Source organism: Grammomys surdaster, unplaced genomic scaffold (assembly GCF_004785775.1).
Source record: "Grammomys surdaster isolate TR1022 unplaced genomic scaffold, NIH_TR_1.0 165, whole genome shotgun sequence".
NCBI classification, from domain to species: domain Eukaryota; kingdom Metazoa; phylum Chordata; class Mammalia; order Rodentia; family Muridae; genus Grammomys; species Grammomys surdaster.
The window spans coordinates 2,077,652-2,095,276 of NW_021604613.1; the positions used below are offsets into that span (position 1 = coordinate 2,077,652).

Here is a 17,625-nt window from a genome sequence, read left to right on the forward strand (position 1 = left end):
CCATTTATGTTGAGTGGCACCAGTGTCACACTCAGTGTGGAAAGAGAAGGTATACCTTAGCCTCTAGAGAGACAAAATGGTTGAATGCTAGTGTTCTGATGAGGTTAAAGTTCTTGTTGTGCATGAGCAGAAGGTGTCCACTATTAACATACACAGCAAGTGCCCACAGCCAATGCAAAGAATCCTACAGAAGAAATTATTGAACTGACTCTTATGGTCGATAAGGGATCACCCAGGAGAAGACAGGGAAGAAATAAGTTGGTGGATAAGACATCAGTGTGCAAGTGTGAGGGGAGTGCAAGGAGTGGTCCAGGCTGAGACTAAGCTGTGGCCATCAGCACTGCCCTGGTCAGACAAGGTCTCAGGGCTATAAGGACTGGGGAAGGCTTCTTTTCTGCTGACTGAAAAGCTAATAAAAATTTTAAACACAGACTACAAAAATGCGAAATAAGATTGAGAACACTTTAGCCAAATTATTGGGGAAGTTATGCTGGAATATTTAGTCTGAGGGATCCATGTAAAAAGGGTTAAAGTCTCTGTAGAAACAAAATTCATGTGAGAATCGATGAGGCTGTCACCACCTTGCATGGTTTCCATGGTTTCCATTTAGGTTCTGCAGGTACTGACAGAAGATGAGCAGGAAGGCCCTCGCCTCAGCTCCTGCTAACTTACATGATAAGAGAGCCCTAGAACAGTTATCCATCCTAAGGGATACACAGGCAAGGAAAGCCACCCCACACCCCACTTTTTAAAGCATGATTAATTTTAAGCTGAATGTGCACTGGAAGTTTTCAGGAAGCAACCCTAAACTTCATAGCTGTTCTTTAAGTGCAGCAGCTCTCTAATAATAAGGGACTTGAACATGCAAATACAATTTTGTGGGTAGCATTTATATGGAGATGCTTAATATCAATAACGGGCAATCCAATTGATCATTAAAGCTAGACTTACCTGATTTTTGAGCACTTTCTGTTGGATGTTTTATTGTTTTCTAATTTAGATCATAGAGATGAATGGCAAGTTAAGAAACAGGCAAGAAATTGTGAATGGACTGAACATATTTTTGGAAGAAAATGGTACGTTTGCTTAAGTGAATTTACATGTCTTTAAAACTTAAGAACATGTTATTTTTTAAAGATCTGTTCATATTAAACTTGCTTTCATTTCATCTACAGATAGTGAATTCCAGTTGTTTAAATGAAAACAAAAACAAACAAACAAAAAAAATATGGGCTGCCTCCAAAGTGTACCTCAAGTTCTTTCTGTAATACCATAGCAAATTTATGTTTCTACATAGAAATCATCAAACATTTATAAGGTGTTTATGACCTACATTAAGTTCTTTTCACCTTTTCCTTGTATTTTGATTTAGCTTTCTTGGTCATATAAAAAACATGTAGTATTACAGGTTATACACTTTATCACATAGAGATAATAAACAAGATTTTTCTCTTCATAAACAGCTCTCTGTCTCTGTCTCTGCCTCTGTCTCTTTCTCTGCCTCCCTCTCCCCCTCCCTCTTTCTCTTTCCTAACCTGCAAAGTCTATGTAACACAAGCTAGTCCACAATCCTGCTTCAGCATCCCAGGGGCTAGGTGAGATTATCAATATGCTGTCCTTAACACATACACATAACTTTTATATTATCAGAGATTCTATTGGATCAGTCGCATTTCATCTCCATCAGCTAGCTACATTCTCCTTAAAAACCCTTGGTGCTAAAGAAGGGCTTTTCTAAGTTTCTGGAGATAACAATTTACCTCTCAAACTTTAATGTACACATAAATCACTGAACGTGTCCTCGCTGAGGAGCTCTGGGATAGGGTATGATTGTACATACTCTGTCGAGTGCCCACATTGGTGCTGTTGTTGCTCTTGAGAGTTCACATTTGGTGTAATTAGGTGTGCATAATGAACTATTAAGTTCTTGAACTAGAACATAGATGCATTGAAATACAAATATATACTAAAAGTTAAATAGATTTACAGATTGCCTACACACTGAGCTATCTCATGAGCTCTGATTTATCTCTTCAATTTAATCTCTCTGAATGTCATTGTGAGTGGGATATTAATACAATTAAAAAGACATGTTAATATTACTGTGCATGAAGTATATTTTAGCCTCTTCCTAATGTGAAATATTTTAGTTATATTTCTTAAATTGCCTTTCATGAAACAGCCAAAGTAGGTGTTTTTATCTGTTTGACCTGTTTATGGTGGTGAGTTTATATCAGCGTTTTTATCCTCAACTAAAGTCTTGACATTCACTACACTCCTTGAGTAGGTTCTGGACATTTTCTATCAGTTTCAGATCTGCTTCCTCTCAGACTGTGTTATCTAGTCTTGCTTCCTTATGTCCACATCTAACAATTACATCTTATTTGTGTGACCTTGCTTTTATTTTTAGTTTTTCTCTGTGCTTACTTTTAATTGTTATTGTGTAACATCGTATAATATGTCATATTATGATCTATGAGTATCATTATTAAAACACTAGCACTGTTAATTTAAATAATATATTAATAAGACCATACTGTGGAGATAGTATTTATAAAATACACCCATATAACATCATAAGATATATATTATACAGTATATTGTAATATGTTAATATTTTATGTGTAAAATAACCTCTTAATGGGAAATTTTTAAGTGTCTAAATTGCTTCTCATACTTCATTTCAAGCATGCTCAGGGTGCAGCCCTTAGGTTCATCTAGTATATGTAAGGTCTTGATTATATCTCCAGAAGCAAAAAATAATAACTATGATGATGATTTCAAATGTCAAAAAATATTTATGCTTTTCCTGTTTTTATTAATCATATTTAAAAATTTAAAGACATATTTAAACATTCTCTTGACCAAGAAGTGCCAGCTGAAATTTAGGGAATTTAGATTAAAATGTAAACTATTATTAAGTACTAAATATTAAGATATTTCAATACTGAATTCAGGTCAATTGAAAGAATTAAATGAATGAAAGAGAAAGAAACTTTGAAAGAAAAGGTGGCTTAAAGACTGTTTTTAAATCAATCTATGCAGTGGGTTGCAGTTAGTGAACAGATCAAGTTATATAACAGCCAGTAACATAATCATGAATGATGTTGTACATCTTTACTCTTAGCACTCAGGAGACAGAAGCAGGCAGATCTCTGTGAGTTTGAGGCCAGCCTGCTCTATGTAGTGAGTTCCAGGACAACCTTGGCTAAGTAGAGAGGCTTTGCCTCAAAACTAACAAAAAACAAAACACAAAAAAACCAAAAGTAAACAAAACAAAAAACACCCAGTGATATAGTTGGAAATACACAGATTCAATAGCAAAGGCAAAGGAAGATAGCAAAATCCAGAAGAAAAAAAAAGGTTGAAAATCTGAGTGGGAAAATGGGAGCTCTAGAAAAAGTAAGGGTGGAGGGAAACCTGTTTAGAGTCAGGGTTGCCAGAAAAGTTTTCTTTTTTCTTTTTCCCATTGCACCTCACAGTATTTTGCACTGGTTCTTCATCTGGTGTCAGACACTCTTGGTAAAAATTCCTGGTGCTTTTCCTTCATTACCATTGCTGTCATGTCTGTCCTCACACAGGTGCTTTGCAGTCATTGAGTATTTGAGTTAAAATCACAAAGTTTGTGACGTAACCTGTGTGTGTCTCTGAGTTGACAGAGACCCAACCAGAAAGCAGTCTGTATATGCTCATGTTTGGGCGATGGCCCTCTCCTCCTCTCTTCCCTTCCGTGCTTCTCTGGCTCCCCATGCCCTTCGGGAAGACATTGACAAGAAGTAAGATTCCAGACTCATTTGAAACTGAATATTAGTAGATGTGGATGTGAAGCCAAAGCTCCCCATTTCCTGAGCCATGGTTGTAGCACGAACTGACTCAGACTGGGGAGGGAGGTTTGCTAAAACTCCACTTGTTACTGTCTGTACTTTATCTATCTCATGTTCATTATATTTTTCAACATAGAAGAAGAAGCCTCTTTAGAAGAACTGGAAGAAGAATCTGACATGTTTGAGGTATAAACGTATTTTTAAATTGGAATTCTATTAAAGTTTTTAAAAGCCTGTCCATTTTCTTGTTCTGACACCTGCCAGTAACATGCCAATGATGTTAGGATTACGGTGGCTCCATTTAACCAGAGTGTTGAGGTTCTGTTGTACTTGGATGCTTGTGTTTGTATACATTTGTCATGGTTCTGTCTGAAGCATATTTTGTTATCATCATCTGGGCCGCCACTTTTCCTTGTGCTTTCTTCAGGGTTTCATATGGATCCAGATATTTTGAAGTCTTATCTCTTTTCTCCTGATCTATAACTATCCTTTCCAATAATTTGATTAAGGTTAAGGATCAAAGTAGAACAAATCAGATGTGATCTCTGTTAATACAAATCATAAATCTTAAAAGAGAAAATATACATGAGTGTGTATGAGAGCTGAGTTTTTAAAGGAATTGGCTTGCCAGCTTACCTTCTAATGCCTGGGTTTCACGCAAGTTGCAGTTATATTATTACTCTTTGGGAAGAAGATCCTTCCTGCCCTGTGCTGCTGACTGACCTTCACACTGTGTGTCTCTCTTCTCTGAAGGAGGAAGAAACTGAAGCTCTGAATGAAGATGGTTCCAAAGAAGCACACAATAAGTCAGTGAGATGCATACCTTCTGCAAAATCTATAACTTCTGTTAAATACACAACAAATACAGTAGCTCCTGGCATCCCAGAGTCAGTGATAGAGTCTGCTGCAAGTCTGCGGGCCTCCGAGGTGGACAACCTCGGGACTCACGTTCAGTCTTATCCATTACTAGCTGCGCCTCTGTGGAGATAATATTTGCTTTACAGTGTATAAATGGATATGAGATGAAAGGCAGAGACTAGAAGAATGCTCAACACATGCTGCCCAGTGACCATTAGTTCACATCTTCTCTCTCTGTTCATCTCACTTTCAGGAGAAGTTTACATTTCAAAAGTAAAGCATTTTTTTTTTTAGATGTAGAGTCTGCCATTGTACACCTAAATGCAACGTTCGTTTAGTTTTGGGAACATTACTCATGTAGTGTTGCAGGATCATATTCCAGCTTCATATTTAGATATAAGACTATTCATGATGCATTACAGTTGACTTTAAATCTGTGAGACACCTGTATGTGGTTAAAAGTGTGTGTGTGTGTGTGTGTGCACGTGTGCACGCACATACACATGCACATATATTTATTCTATAAGGTGGGCTTTGGGATATGGATATTTCAGTGCAATTATAATCTTCAAGTAAAATAGACAAAACATTTTAAAGGTCTATTTCAAAGAATTTCAAATGTTTGGTAATTTTTTTCTTACCTTTTTCTTCTCAAATTCTTCTCATCTTTGTCCAGCTTTGGAACACACTGCTGTTGCTTTCACTGACATAGATTTTTAAAAATAAATCTGAAGACTGTCACTAGCATTTACTGTCTTGCTGATAGTCCTTAATCGTAATAGGAAATTTTCTTATGGTCTATAAGCCCTTGAGCTTCTGCGTGTATTTTAGCCTCATTTCTAACACTTTTCCCCCATCCTGTGCTTGAATCTTGGCACACTAAATTTCTCTAATTTTTCTAAATAACCCCTTTTCTTTCCCATGTCTCTTTCAATGTATGCTCGATAGCTAGGCAATAACTAATAAGTCTGGAGGCGATTGACAATGGATCCAGGCCTCCAGATTAGCCTTAGACCTTCCAACGTGTCTTTCTTTCCTCTCTGTCTTTCTGTCTTTTCCTTGTGGATACTGGCCAAAGCCTTCGCTGCCTTTCCCTTGAACCCTGGGTTTTCCCCATCCATCCCTTCATGCCCTCTATCCAGCTTCTTGCTAACTTCTGCTGCACAAGGTACAGCTTTCTTGGCTCCAAACTCTTAAAAGTTTTTTTCCTTTCTCTCCTCTTACTCCCTCCTCCTGACAGCCACCAAGATACACAGCTTGCCTGCCCTGTTTTTATCTCAAATTTTAATAAAAATGACATTGTACTACCTATCTTTTTTGTTTCTAAGTTCTTTTATTAATTAGAATAAGAACCCAGAAAGGAACCCCAATTTCCCTGGTAACAAATTTATCTCTGATTTTCCCCTACCTGATTTTACCTTAGCCCAAAGCCAGCCAGCAGATTTTTGCACCACTAGACTCAGAATTCATATTCATTCTTGGAAATTCCTAAGGACTTCCTAGGCAATCTGGGCACCTGTTTGGTATGTTTTCATAGAATCTTGCACATACTTTATCATCCATACATTCTAATTTAATTTTGCATCATTCTATTACACATTTATTTACATATAGATCCTCTAAGCATATTTATTACCTTATCACCTGTTTCTACCATCTAAAATATCTAGATTTGCAGTAATGCCAATATTTGTTAAATGTAATATAATATGTAAAATAATTTTCTGTATCTTTCTTGCTCACTGAATGTTGATGCCCTGCAGGGAAATGGCAATTTTGGATTATTTCCTTATATGCCATATAACATCCTGGCATATTCAAGTCACTAAATAACACTTTGCTTATTTGTTTATTCATTTCACAAATAATTATTTGGTTTTGCTGTTATGTTCCAGGAGACATTATAGGTTTTGGCAAATATAACTCAAAACCCACCACAAAGTCCTAGCCGTCCCAGATTCTATGTTCTTTGATGATTGGATGTATTGAGTAGTTACCTAGTATAAATTTCCCAAACCCTCAGGAATATTTATTTACAAGACAGTTTGTTCTCTTCTTTATGATGTCATTTGCTTACAATACTCAAAATGTTAATCTGAATTGTTATTCTAAGTGCCATCTGAACTGATGTTACTTTTCGTTTTTTATAGTGTAAGAACGTCTCATAAAGTGTCCCTCAGGAGTATTGCATCAATGACAGATGAAGAGGTTAGGCTTAATTAAGTAATGTGTCAAATGTTAGGAACTTGGAGGTAGAAAACATAAAATGTTATTAATCACTACTAAAATGTTCTTTCAGACATACTATCGATGTGAGAGTTTTCATGGGCTCCTCACTTACATATGTGTATGTATATTTCTAAATACTATTTTATGTGTCACAACAAGAGCAGCCTCTCCCTCTGTCTCTCCATAGCAATCTGTTTATAATTTACATATGTACACACACATGCACACATACATGGATATATACATCACTCTGTAATTATGAGTGACTTAGCCCATGTGTGGCTGCTGGCAAGTCTTCTGAGCTTCATTTCTATATATGAAGTATTGTAGACATACAGAAAATACAAGTTATCTGTGCTCAGCACAAAGGTGTAGCCAGTATTTCTATATTGTCTTTCAACCCAAGGATAGCCTGTACATAGCATGTGAGCTTATCAGAACTTCAGTCTCAGTACCACACCCTCTGACCACCCACGGTACTGAATCTTAACCTACATTTGCACAAAATCTGTTTCTTGCAGGTTTTCCTTTTAAAAAGGAAAGAAATGCATAGCTAACCACCTCCCTCTCCTTCATATTTTACTTCACTGTCTCGCACTGTGCCTTGGGTTAATGGCTATCCTCAGCTGACATAAAATATAGCTTCCTGACTAAATTTTTACTCTTACATAAAAGCAGGTCAGGTAAAATATCTCACTAGCCACAGTAAAATTGCATGCACTTTATTTATTTACAGTTCTGGTGATTGAACCCAGGCCTTGTGCATGCTAGTGAAGCAATCTGTCATCAAACTATACCTCCACCCATTGTTCATATTGTTATTACGTAGATTTCTATGTGTGTGTACACAGATTTTTCTACTCTGTATATAGCTAGTTCTCAGTTAACCTCATGATATTTAGTATTGCAGAGGTCATTCCTTCTGTGAACTTCCACATTTCTTAACCTATTCCTTCAGGCTGTTTGTCTATCCCACAGTTACAGTGTTTTCAGTTGCTATAGTTTTTATTTTTAAATAAATGTTTTAAGTGTGCTTGAAAAGTGCATTTGATGCTGAGTGCTGAGTTGTGCATGCTTCATAACTACCTGTGCTTGAACACAAGCATGCCCAATTCTTTTTTTGTTCTTTCATTTAATCAGGTACTAAAGAAGGTAGTACTTCATGATAGTGCCTGTAATTCTGTGAAACTGTTGGGTGTATTTTGATGCTGTTGTTAGATGCCTATAAGTTTAGAATCGTATCCTATGATTTTCTTATGCAGCAACATTCCTTAGCACTAAAAACAAGCTTTGTCCTTAAATTTACTTCACTTGATATTAACACAGATAGACAGAGTTTCTGCTTTATTGTATTTGAGTGTGTTCCATTTAACCCTCAATGTGTTCTCATGTTTTAGGTATACAAATAGACTTTTACTTTTACATTAAGTATAATAATCTGTTAATTAAAAATGTAGTTATATCTAATTTGTTTGTGTGTGTGACGTTATATACTTGCTTTCTCTTTTGCTTTCTATATTGCTGTGTCTGTTTCTGTGTGTGTTCTTCTCTTTTTTTCTGAAATTTGATAGGTGTGTGTGTGTATGTGTGTCTGTGTGTATGTTCGTGAACTTGCAAGTGTGTAAGTGAGTGTGTGTGTCTTTCTCTTGTGCTGGTGGAAGGTGGTTTTATTTGTTCCTCTACCAACTTGAAAGTTATACTCAAATTTTGAAGGTGTATTTCACCTAAAATGCATAATTTTCCATGCACATTTAGATATCTAATAGGTTATATGTATCTGTGACATCACAGAAGATAGAACTAAAAATATATACTAGGAAAATTGTAAATTAAGCCTTGAATTTGGGTGAGTTATTTACAGAGCAGGTCAAAAGAGGTACTTGAAGTTCAGAATGCTAAGAATACCACCCTAGCAAGCACCTGTAGTTTAAGGGACAAAGTGAGCACAGGGAGAGGTATGAAAGGGATGTGGAAGAGACTGTTAGAAATCAAGGGAGGCAACAAGTAAAATAAGGATTTAAAAATAATACCAAAATGTTAACAGTTTGGTGATCTTATCCAGAACACTTAAAATAGTATACCAATATTAGGTATTATAGAGAAGTTGAATATGACAGCAGAAGGTATACATGAAGCATAATATGAGGATAGAAGTTATGCCTAAAGTAGAATGTGGAATTCCTGTTTTCATATTAGGAAGAAAGCATAGAGAAAGGTGAGACATTATGGAAAAGGGAGAGTATTTAGTGCAACAAGATAGAAATGGGATTCAACAAGTTAGAGGCTGATAGGGGGATAGAGTATTAGACAGCATCACTTTCTACTCAGGCCAATTCCTATTGGCCTTAGCATTCTGTAATTGCAGAGTGTTGTAAATCATGTAGTGCATTTTCTCTGGGGAATAAACACTGGTATAGAAGGCCAGAATGTGGCTCATTCCCCTTATCTTCACTATGACTGCCTAGCTTCTGTAGTGTGCAGGCAGACCTTGCTTTGCTGCTCTTTGCTTTACTATGCTCTATAAATAGTACATTTTATGAGATTGAAATGATGCAACAACATTGCCTTGGTCAAATTCATTTTTTCTATCAGCTTTTTGGCGTTTGTAACAGCAAGGCAGTCAAATTAGCCATTATGCTATTCTAATTTAACAGACTACTGTGTAGTACAAAGTAAACATCAAAAGCACTGAGAAACTAGGAAGTTCATGCAATTGTATTTGTGCTAGTTGCTCTATGGAGTGCTCTATGACCAAATCCACAAGCTCTGAGCCTGCTCATACTCTTTTTATCTGCCCCAAGTTATAAAGAATTAGAACTTCTCTTGAAGTTCTTCAACCATGTGTATTCCTGTCAACTAGGCCCTGAGTCCGTGGCACAGGTACCCACATGAAGACCACTCTGACTCCAAACAGTATCATGGGTTGAGTTTTAAAAGGAAACTGGGACACACATATACAATTCATATTCAAGAAGTTTAAGAAGGCTGAGCTGCCCAGAACCCCCTCTGACAGGCGATCTGAATTCTTGCTTAGGCTGCGAGGCTAAGCACTGCAAGGGAATATAAATAAAAGATAAAAATATCTCTCTGGGTTCCCCGAGGGACAAGCCTGACTGCATAGGGGTTAATGTGAAAAGTATCCCCTCTCCATGGAAAAGACATTGGGATGGGTATGGCCCTCATGTCTCACTGGACAACGACAGGGGGTCTGGAGCCATTACAAGGTCCCCTTCAAGTACTGGAGGTCAGGCCTCTATCCCCACCTTCGCAAGTTTAGAATTGCCACAGCCCTTCTTTACTTAGAGAAGGGAGGAGATGTCAGGGGCAGCCCTGCTTACACACTGAAGGCCTAAAATCAACCATAGGCCTAAAATCAGCAATAGGCCTGTCATACATGTATACTAACACCAAGTCTTGGGTCTCAGTGGAAAAACATTGAAACAGATGGCTATAAGCTAATGTAAACAGGCAGCTTTTGTGGAAATTTACAAGCCTGAGTAGTCATAGACCTTGTAAATAGGTAGCCTTGGCAGACAATACCAACTTAGATAAGGACAAGCAAATCATAGGCAGAGTCATAGTGACTTGTCCCCTGAACCTTCACCCAGCCGATACCCGGTTCTGAAGGTATCTGTATTCCCCCCTGAACACCCACACTCCAGTGTCATTCCCTTCCCCACATCCTGCCTTTCTGTGTTTATAACCCCTGTGTGAATGAATTATGATTTGAGAAAAAATAAATTAAAAAAAAAAAAGAAGGCTGAGCTGCCCATGTTAACTTTCCACATGTTTATCAACACGTTTCACTTGCAGGTTTCACTTGCAGATTCTTACTTTAAGAATTTTATAATGCATCTGTATCATCTTTGTGTTGATTTTGTTTATTTGTTCTGTTTCCCAACATGACTTGGGGGTTGGGGGTGAGACAGAGTCTTTCTTGTAGCTCATGCTTACCTACATGATACCTCTGCCTCAGATTCTGGAATAACTATTCTTGGGATAGTTGGGACACATCACCTTGCCTGGCTGATATTTTTAATATAGGGGGAAAGGAGTAGATTTAGCCTCTGTCATAGTTCTTGGAAATGTATCGTTCTAGTAAGCAGGTCTTTTGTTCAGCTTCTTGCTCTGTCTGTTACTCCTCCACTTTGGATCTACAAGCTAGTTCTCATTTTGGCCTAACAGCATGGTGCTGTTTAAGAGTGCACCGTGACATCACTGGTGCAGTCAGCAGTTTACCAAGGGCTTCCTTGTCAGCATCTTCCTCATTTTCTTTCCTCTTACCTTTTATATGGCCTTATATAGACTTCTTGGAAAATACTAGCTCATGTTTCCTAGACCACTGCATTGAAGTAACTGGCATCTTATGGGATAATAAAAGGGTTTGTATCACCCGCTCTTTGTTGATATATGATGTCTTTGAGGTTCTTTGAAAATCCTTTCCAACTGTATTTTTGTAATAATTTTGAAGTATTTTAATCTATGGTCCGAATGGGTATGTGAGTATGTGTGTATGAGAGTATGTGAGTGTGTGTGTCTGTATGTGTGAGTGGGTATGTGTGTGTATGTGTATGTGAATGTGTGTGAGTATGTATGTATGTGTGTCTGTGCAAGTATGTGCACACATATGCCTTTATTTGACTGCTGTCTTTTCTAGCCCTCTTCCATGTTGGAGTTTCCTTTCATGTTAAATTCCCTTTTGTGCATCACCCTCTTTGCCTCTTCCTTTGTAATCTGTTATCCTAAAATCATTATCTAAATTTCTGTCTCACCTTGACACGTTGCACTTCAAGTTAACTCTACACTTAAGTTAAAACTATCAAAATTCCTACCCTTATACAATTTCTGTATGGTTGGACATTTTTCTGTGAGCCTGAATGATACTCGTAAATTAGCATTGTATTAAATATGCTTTGGTTTTTAAGTAAGTATAGATTAGAGTCAATATTTAACCATAGCCTTTCATTATGTAGATTTGATAAAAGTTAATAGCATTGAGTTGCTTCTTTGAAAAATAGAGATGTTATATAAACTCATAAGTTTATTGAAAATATTAAACACCGATATTAAAATATAAATATGAAGAAATGCATCAAACATTTACCACCATGGTAAGCCCATGGCATTCATCAATCAATAAGTTCTTACTGTTAACTACTTCACAATTAACGTTGGTGAGTTAATCTATCTGCCTTTGGAACCATAGTTTTTATAGTTTTTGCTATCCAATAAGATCTACTGGACAGTGGTCTTTACACTTCCTAATGTTATGGCCCTTTAATGCAGTTTGTCATTTTGTGTTGGGAAACCATAAAATTATTTTCATTATTACCTCATAACTGTAATTTTGCTACTATTATGAATCATAATATAAATATTTTTGAAAGTATAGGTTGGTTGAAGGAGTTGTGACCCACAGGTTGAGAACCACTGTGGTAGGGCAAGGTTTCATCATTTCTGTCTCTGTGATACCCATGCAGTATATTTGTCTTTATGTTTGACACTTTCATGTGTCCTTGCTTATTTTTCTGGCTGAGTTGTTCAGTTTCGTGAAGCGAGGCATTGTTCTTGATTTTCCCATCTCTTATTTTCCCTGAGAATTATTATTGGAGACAGTCTCTAGTTTGGGTTTGGGGGTTTTGTTTTGTTTGTTTTTGCTTTGTTGTTTTTCACTTCTACTGTCATAGTTTCTTAAACTTATACAATTTTTTACTTATATACTTTCAGAGATTTAATATGAGAATTAAGAAGTTTGGTATAAATACAAGTAAAGAATTCAGAAAATCACCAGGGGCTTCTTGGTAATTCCTGCTTTTTTTTTTTAAACTAAAAGGCCTTGAATTTTTTTAATGCACAATTTGAAGTATTTGTTATTTGTTGCACAATTAGAAATTTCTCATACAACTTTTCTCTTTATTTTCCCTTAAAGCTTTGGACTGCCTCTGTCAACGGGTATGTTCTGCCACTGTTTTGAGTATTGCGTGAGTGCCAATAAGCATGTGTAAGGCATCAGTACATCTGTAATGATAAGTTTCCGAACCTGCTCTGCTCTAGGCCAGCCAGAGCAGGACTGTGAACAAAACATCAGGGTACAACTCGACTTTTTTTATTTTTTGCTATTGAATCTTTTTGTTTGAATTGAGCCACTAGTAAGGAAAGGGTTCTTTATTTTATCACATATCTTGGCGCATATATTCTTTCTGTAATTTCACTGTTAAAGTACAATAAGTAAAAATAAAGATTAATAATTCTTTAAAAGATGGTGAGCAAGCTAAGGGGAAAGATTTTGATTAGTTATTATGAGATAAGCCAGAAAAAAATTAATGTAAATTAGTAGGGTAGTTATTAGAGAACAGATTTAAGATAAGTTTTTGGAGTGTTTTCAATATAAGGAAAGAACACAGTGGTAAAACCTAGAGAAATTAGGAAAGAACCATGTAAAATTTGGGTAAGATCCTAGACTCCTAACTGTACATTTTCAAATTGTTTGTTTTAAAAGGTATAAAGACTTAAAGTATTATATGTTACTAGGTTTAATTTTTTAAATTATAGAATAATTAACTTATAATAGAAGAAACATGGAAAATACTAAGACTATTGTTTTATATTGTACATTTTTGCTTTCAATGATACCTGTATTATGAGGTTAAAGCAAGAAGATCTTTTTACTTTTTCTTAGTTTTTGTAATTATAATTTCAGGACTGAATGATTACAATATTTCTCCCTTCCCTTCCCTCCCTTCAAGCCTTCCTCTTTCTTTCAAATTTATAGTCTCTTTTTTTCATTAGTTGTTATTCCATGCACATATATGTATATAGTCCTAAATGTAACGTGCTAGGTTTTTGTGTTCTCTCTCTCTCTCTCTCTCTCTCTCTCTCTCTCTCTCTCTCTCTCTCTCTCTCTCTCTCTCTGTGTGTGTGTGTGTGTGTGTGTGTGTGTGTGTGTGTGTGTGTGTGTATTTTCAGGCCTGACCATTTGCTTTTGGAGAACCAGTTGTGTGCTCTTCCCTGTACAAGAGGATGTCTTTCACTCTCAGCATTCCTTGGTTGCTGTAGTTCTTAATGTAAGGAAGAGGCCTGCGGCTCCATGCCCATGTCAGCGTGTCTGTTGTTCCTGTCTTGGACAGCTCACACTTGGACAGTCATGTTGATGAGACTTTATGGGCTTCTGAAAGTAGTAAGAGATACACTCTGACAGTGAACTCCCTGATCCTGCCTTTGGAGTCTTTCCAACCCTCCTCAACAATGTTCCCTGGCCCTTAGGTACAAGCAATGTTTTGTAGGTGCATCCATTGGGATTGGAGTTCACAGTTCTGCCTTTGGAGTGGATGTGTTTTTATTTTGTGGTCTTTTCTGTTTCTTTGATGAGGGGTGAGAACTACACTTATCTCTGGATATAAGGTTAGCTACTTAGGAAATAGTCCGTTGTTCACTTTGGCATCTTATTAGTGTCTTTTTTGGTCAGCTCATAATTAGAAAGTCAAATTTGGAAGAGTTTATAGGGTAGCTTTTGACATTACTAGGAGACATAGTCTCACAGCTAACCCCCTGATCCTCTGGGTCTTCTAGACCCTACTTTTTCTATTAAGAAAACAAGTTTCCTTTATGAGGGGTGAGGACTAAACTTGTCTGTAGGTATAAGGATAAATATTTAGAATTAGTTAAGTGTTATTCTAGTTCAGCAAATTGGTGGGTGTGACTTTACTGGCCCTGAATAGTTGTCTATATTTCCAGTCCTAGGCATGATTTCCCTCTTGATGAGTGATTCTTAAATCCTATTAGAGAAGTAGAGAAGAAGGCAAAAGGATAAGGGTGCCTAAAAAGTAATGATGGATCTTAGCATTATCTCTCTACCTTAAAAACTAATGCATGTAACTATGCATACATATGCATATATTATTTCAATTAAATTTTTTTCATCTTGGCTGACAATATTCCTTCCAAGAGCCTCAATTGGAACAAACCTCTTTTAGTTCTGTTTATCAGGGCTGCTCAAGAGATCCTCAAAACATCATAGATTGTTGTTGGTTACTGCCAAGATATATATACCATTATTGTACCCTTAAGATTGATTGTCTTGCCATTTAGGTCATTATTGTGCTCCACAGGCATCCTGGCAGGCGTCCTCTAGGAGGAGGCCTTCAGGTCAGTTGCTGCTTAGGGACCTCTCGGCCCTGTGTCTGAAGTGCATAGAGTGTTCAGCAATAGGGACTACCTTCCACCTCTTGGAAGCAACTGTAATAGTCTTTAATGTTTTAAGAATCTTTTAGATAACCCTGTTCAAGAACTAGAAGGCTTCTCTGGGGTTTTGTTGGGTGATTTTTGGCTTTTGAAGGGAGCATTGTCAGCCAAGATGACAAAATGTCATTTAAATTGTGTGTTTATTTTTGCACACAGAATTACATTAACTGTAAGTTTGGTTTCTGTTTTTCTTTATCTTTTCTTAATGTGGATAGTAAATACTGTGAGCTGTTAGGGCTTTTTCAGACATCATTACTGTTATATTATCTCCTTCCTCACTTACATATTTGTCTTCATTATCCTTCATCATTCCCTATCAGGTGACTTGTACCCTGCTATTTCCATTTCTATTGGTCCCCTTGTCCTTGTCTTAAGGTCCCTCGGGGCTGGCCATGGAGGTGCTTGATTGCCAAGACTGTCTTCTACTTGATTCATTCTACTTGTATGACTTTCCTTTGAGTTTTCTAGGTGAGTTGTTGGATTTTCAGTTTCATCATTATTTCAGTGTGAGTCCTCTTCAATGTTTTTATCTCTCTATTGAATTCTGTTCTCACATCCTGGATTGTTTTTTGTCATTTCCATCATTTGAGTTTTCTTGGACATCACACGGGCATTTATTTTCCTTAAGTTCTTGCTCTTTAATTTTATGGAGCTGTTTCTTTTTGTCTTTGTTTAATTCCTTGAATCTTTGATGAAGTGTATGATTGTTCTTTTAAATTCTGTGACCTGTGGTTTTCTAGGTCATTTTCATACGAACCATCTCCACAGGATGGATACGTTTTGGTGAAAAGATACTGCCTTGATCTTTCATATTCTTGATACGTTTGCAATGAACCCTGAGCATGTGGACATCTTCTGTTAGTTCTAAATATGATAAAGATAAATCATGTATGAGGAGAGAGTATGTGGATATGTGGCCATATTGAGAATCATGGTTGGACTGAGCTAGTATATAGAATGTTCCTTTTTGTCCAAGCCTGAATTGTAGGATGTAGATCTGGCAATGTAGAAAGGTTGGGTGTGTGGTAGGAAAGCCCAGCATTTTGGCATATAAGTGGAGATGGCCCTGGAAGAAGCATCGAAATTGAAGCGGCTCTGATTTAGGTGGTCAGCATAGGTGGGGGCCACTAAATATTGGACCTTGACTAGATCTGGTGTGCTGAAAAGAAAGTGTGTATGAAGAGGCTCAGGAGACTCACTGGGATAGACCCTGGAGACATATGTGGCAGACTGACTAATTAGAGAAGTTGAATGCACACAGAAAGATTATTATTTTTAATGTGTTTAACTTAAATAAATTTAAAAATCAAACTCCTAAGCATTATAGTTAGATATATATATTTTTAAAATATTGCACAGTGATTTATAGCCAGAGCTGTGGTTCTTAGAACAGAGCAAGAATTTTTTCTTATCGATTGTATAAAGTGTTTCTTATTATGTGTTAAGCATTGTGAAGAGTAATCAACATTATTGTCATGCTTAGGGCCAATTGACTATTGAATTCTATTACTAGGTGCAAGCATTAAGTGAATTCAAGTTGTTAGTGCATTCTGTATCATAAATGAAGATGATATACTACCTGTAAGACTTCCTTTAAGTGGTAAAGTTCCAAGACTGATTTTGTATGTAGCGTATGGAAAATAAACAGTATTTTGTAGTTATTGTTTTTATATATAAAAGTTTGAATTCTGACTAGGGTAAGATAAAAACTCAAAGTAGTTTAAAAGGTTTGTTTATTTATTTATTTATTTATTTATTTATTTATTTAATGTATATACGAGTGATCTATTTGTATGTACACCTGTGTGCCAGAAGAGGGTATCAGATCCCATTACAGATAGATGTGAGGCACCATATGGCTGCTGGGAATTGAACTCAGGACCTCTGTAAGAGCCATCTCTCCAGCCCCCCAAAGTAGTTTTTAATTAAATTTCCCTGATGGCTAAGGATGTCAAACATTTCTTTAAGTGCCTCTCAGCCACCTCTGTTTACTCTTTTGAGAATACTCTGTTTAGATCTGTAGCCTATTTTAATTAGGTTGTTTGTTTCCTTGAAGCCCAGTACCTTGAGTTCTTTATATATTTTAGATATTAGTCCTCTATCAGATATGTAGTTAGTAGAAGTCTTTTCCCACTTTGTCCAGATGATGGTGTCCTTTGCCATACAGAAACTTCAGTTTCATGGTGTCCCATGTATTAATTGTTCTTATACCCATGCTATTGGTTTTCTGTTCAGAAAGCCTTTTTATGTGCCAATGAGTTCAAGATTATTCCTTACTTTCTCTTCTATCAGATTGAGTATATCTGGCCTTATGTTGAGGTCTTCAATCTGTTTGGAGGTGAGTTGTATGCAAGCTGGAACACACATGCACACACACACACACACACACACTCATTCTTCTACATGCAGCCATCCAGTTGACCAGCACCGTGTGTATTTCTGGCTTCTTTTTTTTTTTTGTAAAAAAAAAAAT

General features: G+C 36.7%; 1 protein-coding gene across 1 annotated transcript in view; it reads left to right on the forward strand.

Annotated features, from left to right (window-relative positions):
- The window catches only part of LOC114619678, a 28,605-nt gene that overhangs the window by 2,310 nt on the left and 8,670 nt on the right, over positions 1-17,625 (forward strand). The window contains exons 2-7 of the mRNA XM_028765553.1: positions 1,001-1,076; positions 3,961-4,010; positions 4,578-4,630; positions 6,833-6,890; positions 12,639-12,712; positions 12,841-12,863. Coding sequence (XP_028621386.1) covers positions 1,001-1,076; positions 3,961-4,010; positions 4,578-4,630; positions 6,833-6,890; positions 12,639-12,712; positions 12,841-12,863 — 334 coding nt within the window. The remainder of the gene's footprint in view (positions 1-1,000; positions 1,077-3,960; positions 4,011-4,577; positions 4,631-6,832; positions 6,891-12,638; positions 12,713-12,840; positions 12,864-17,625) is intronic.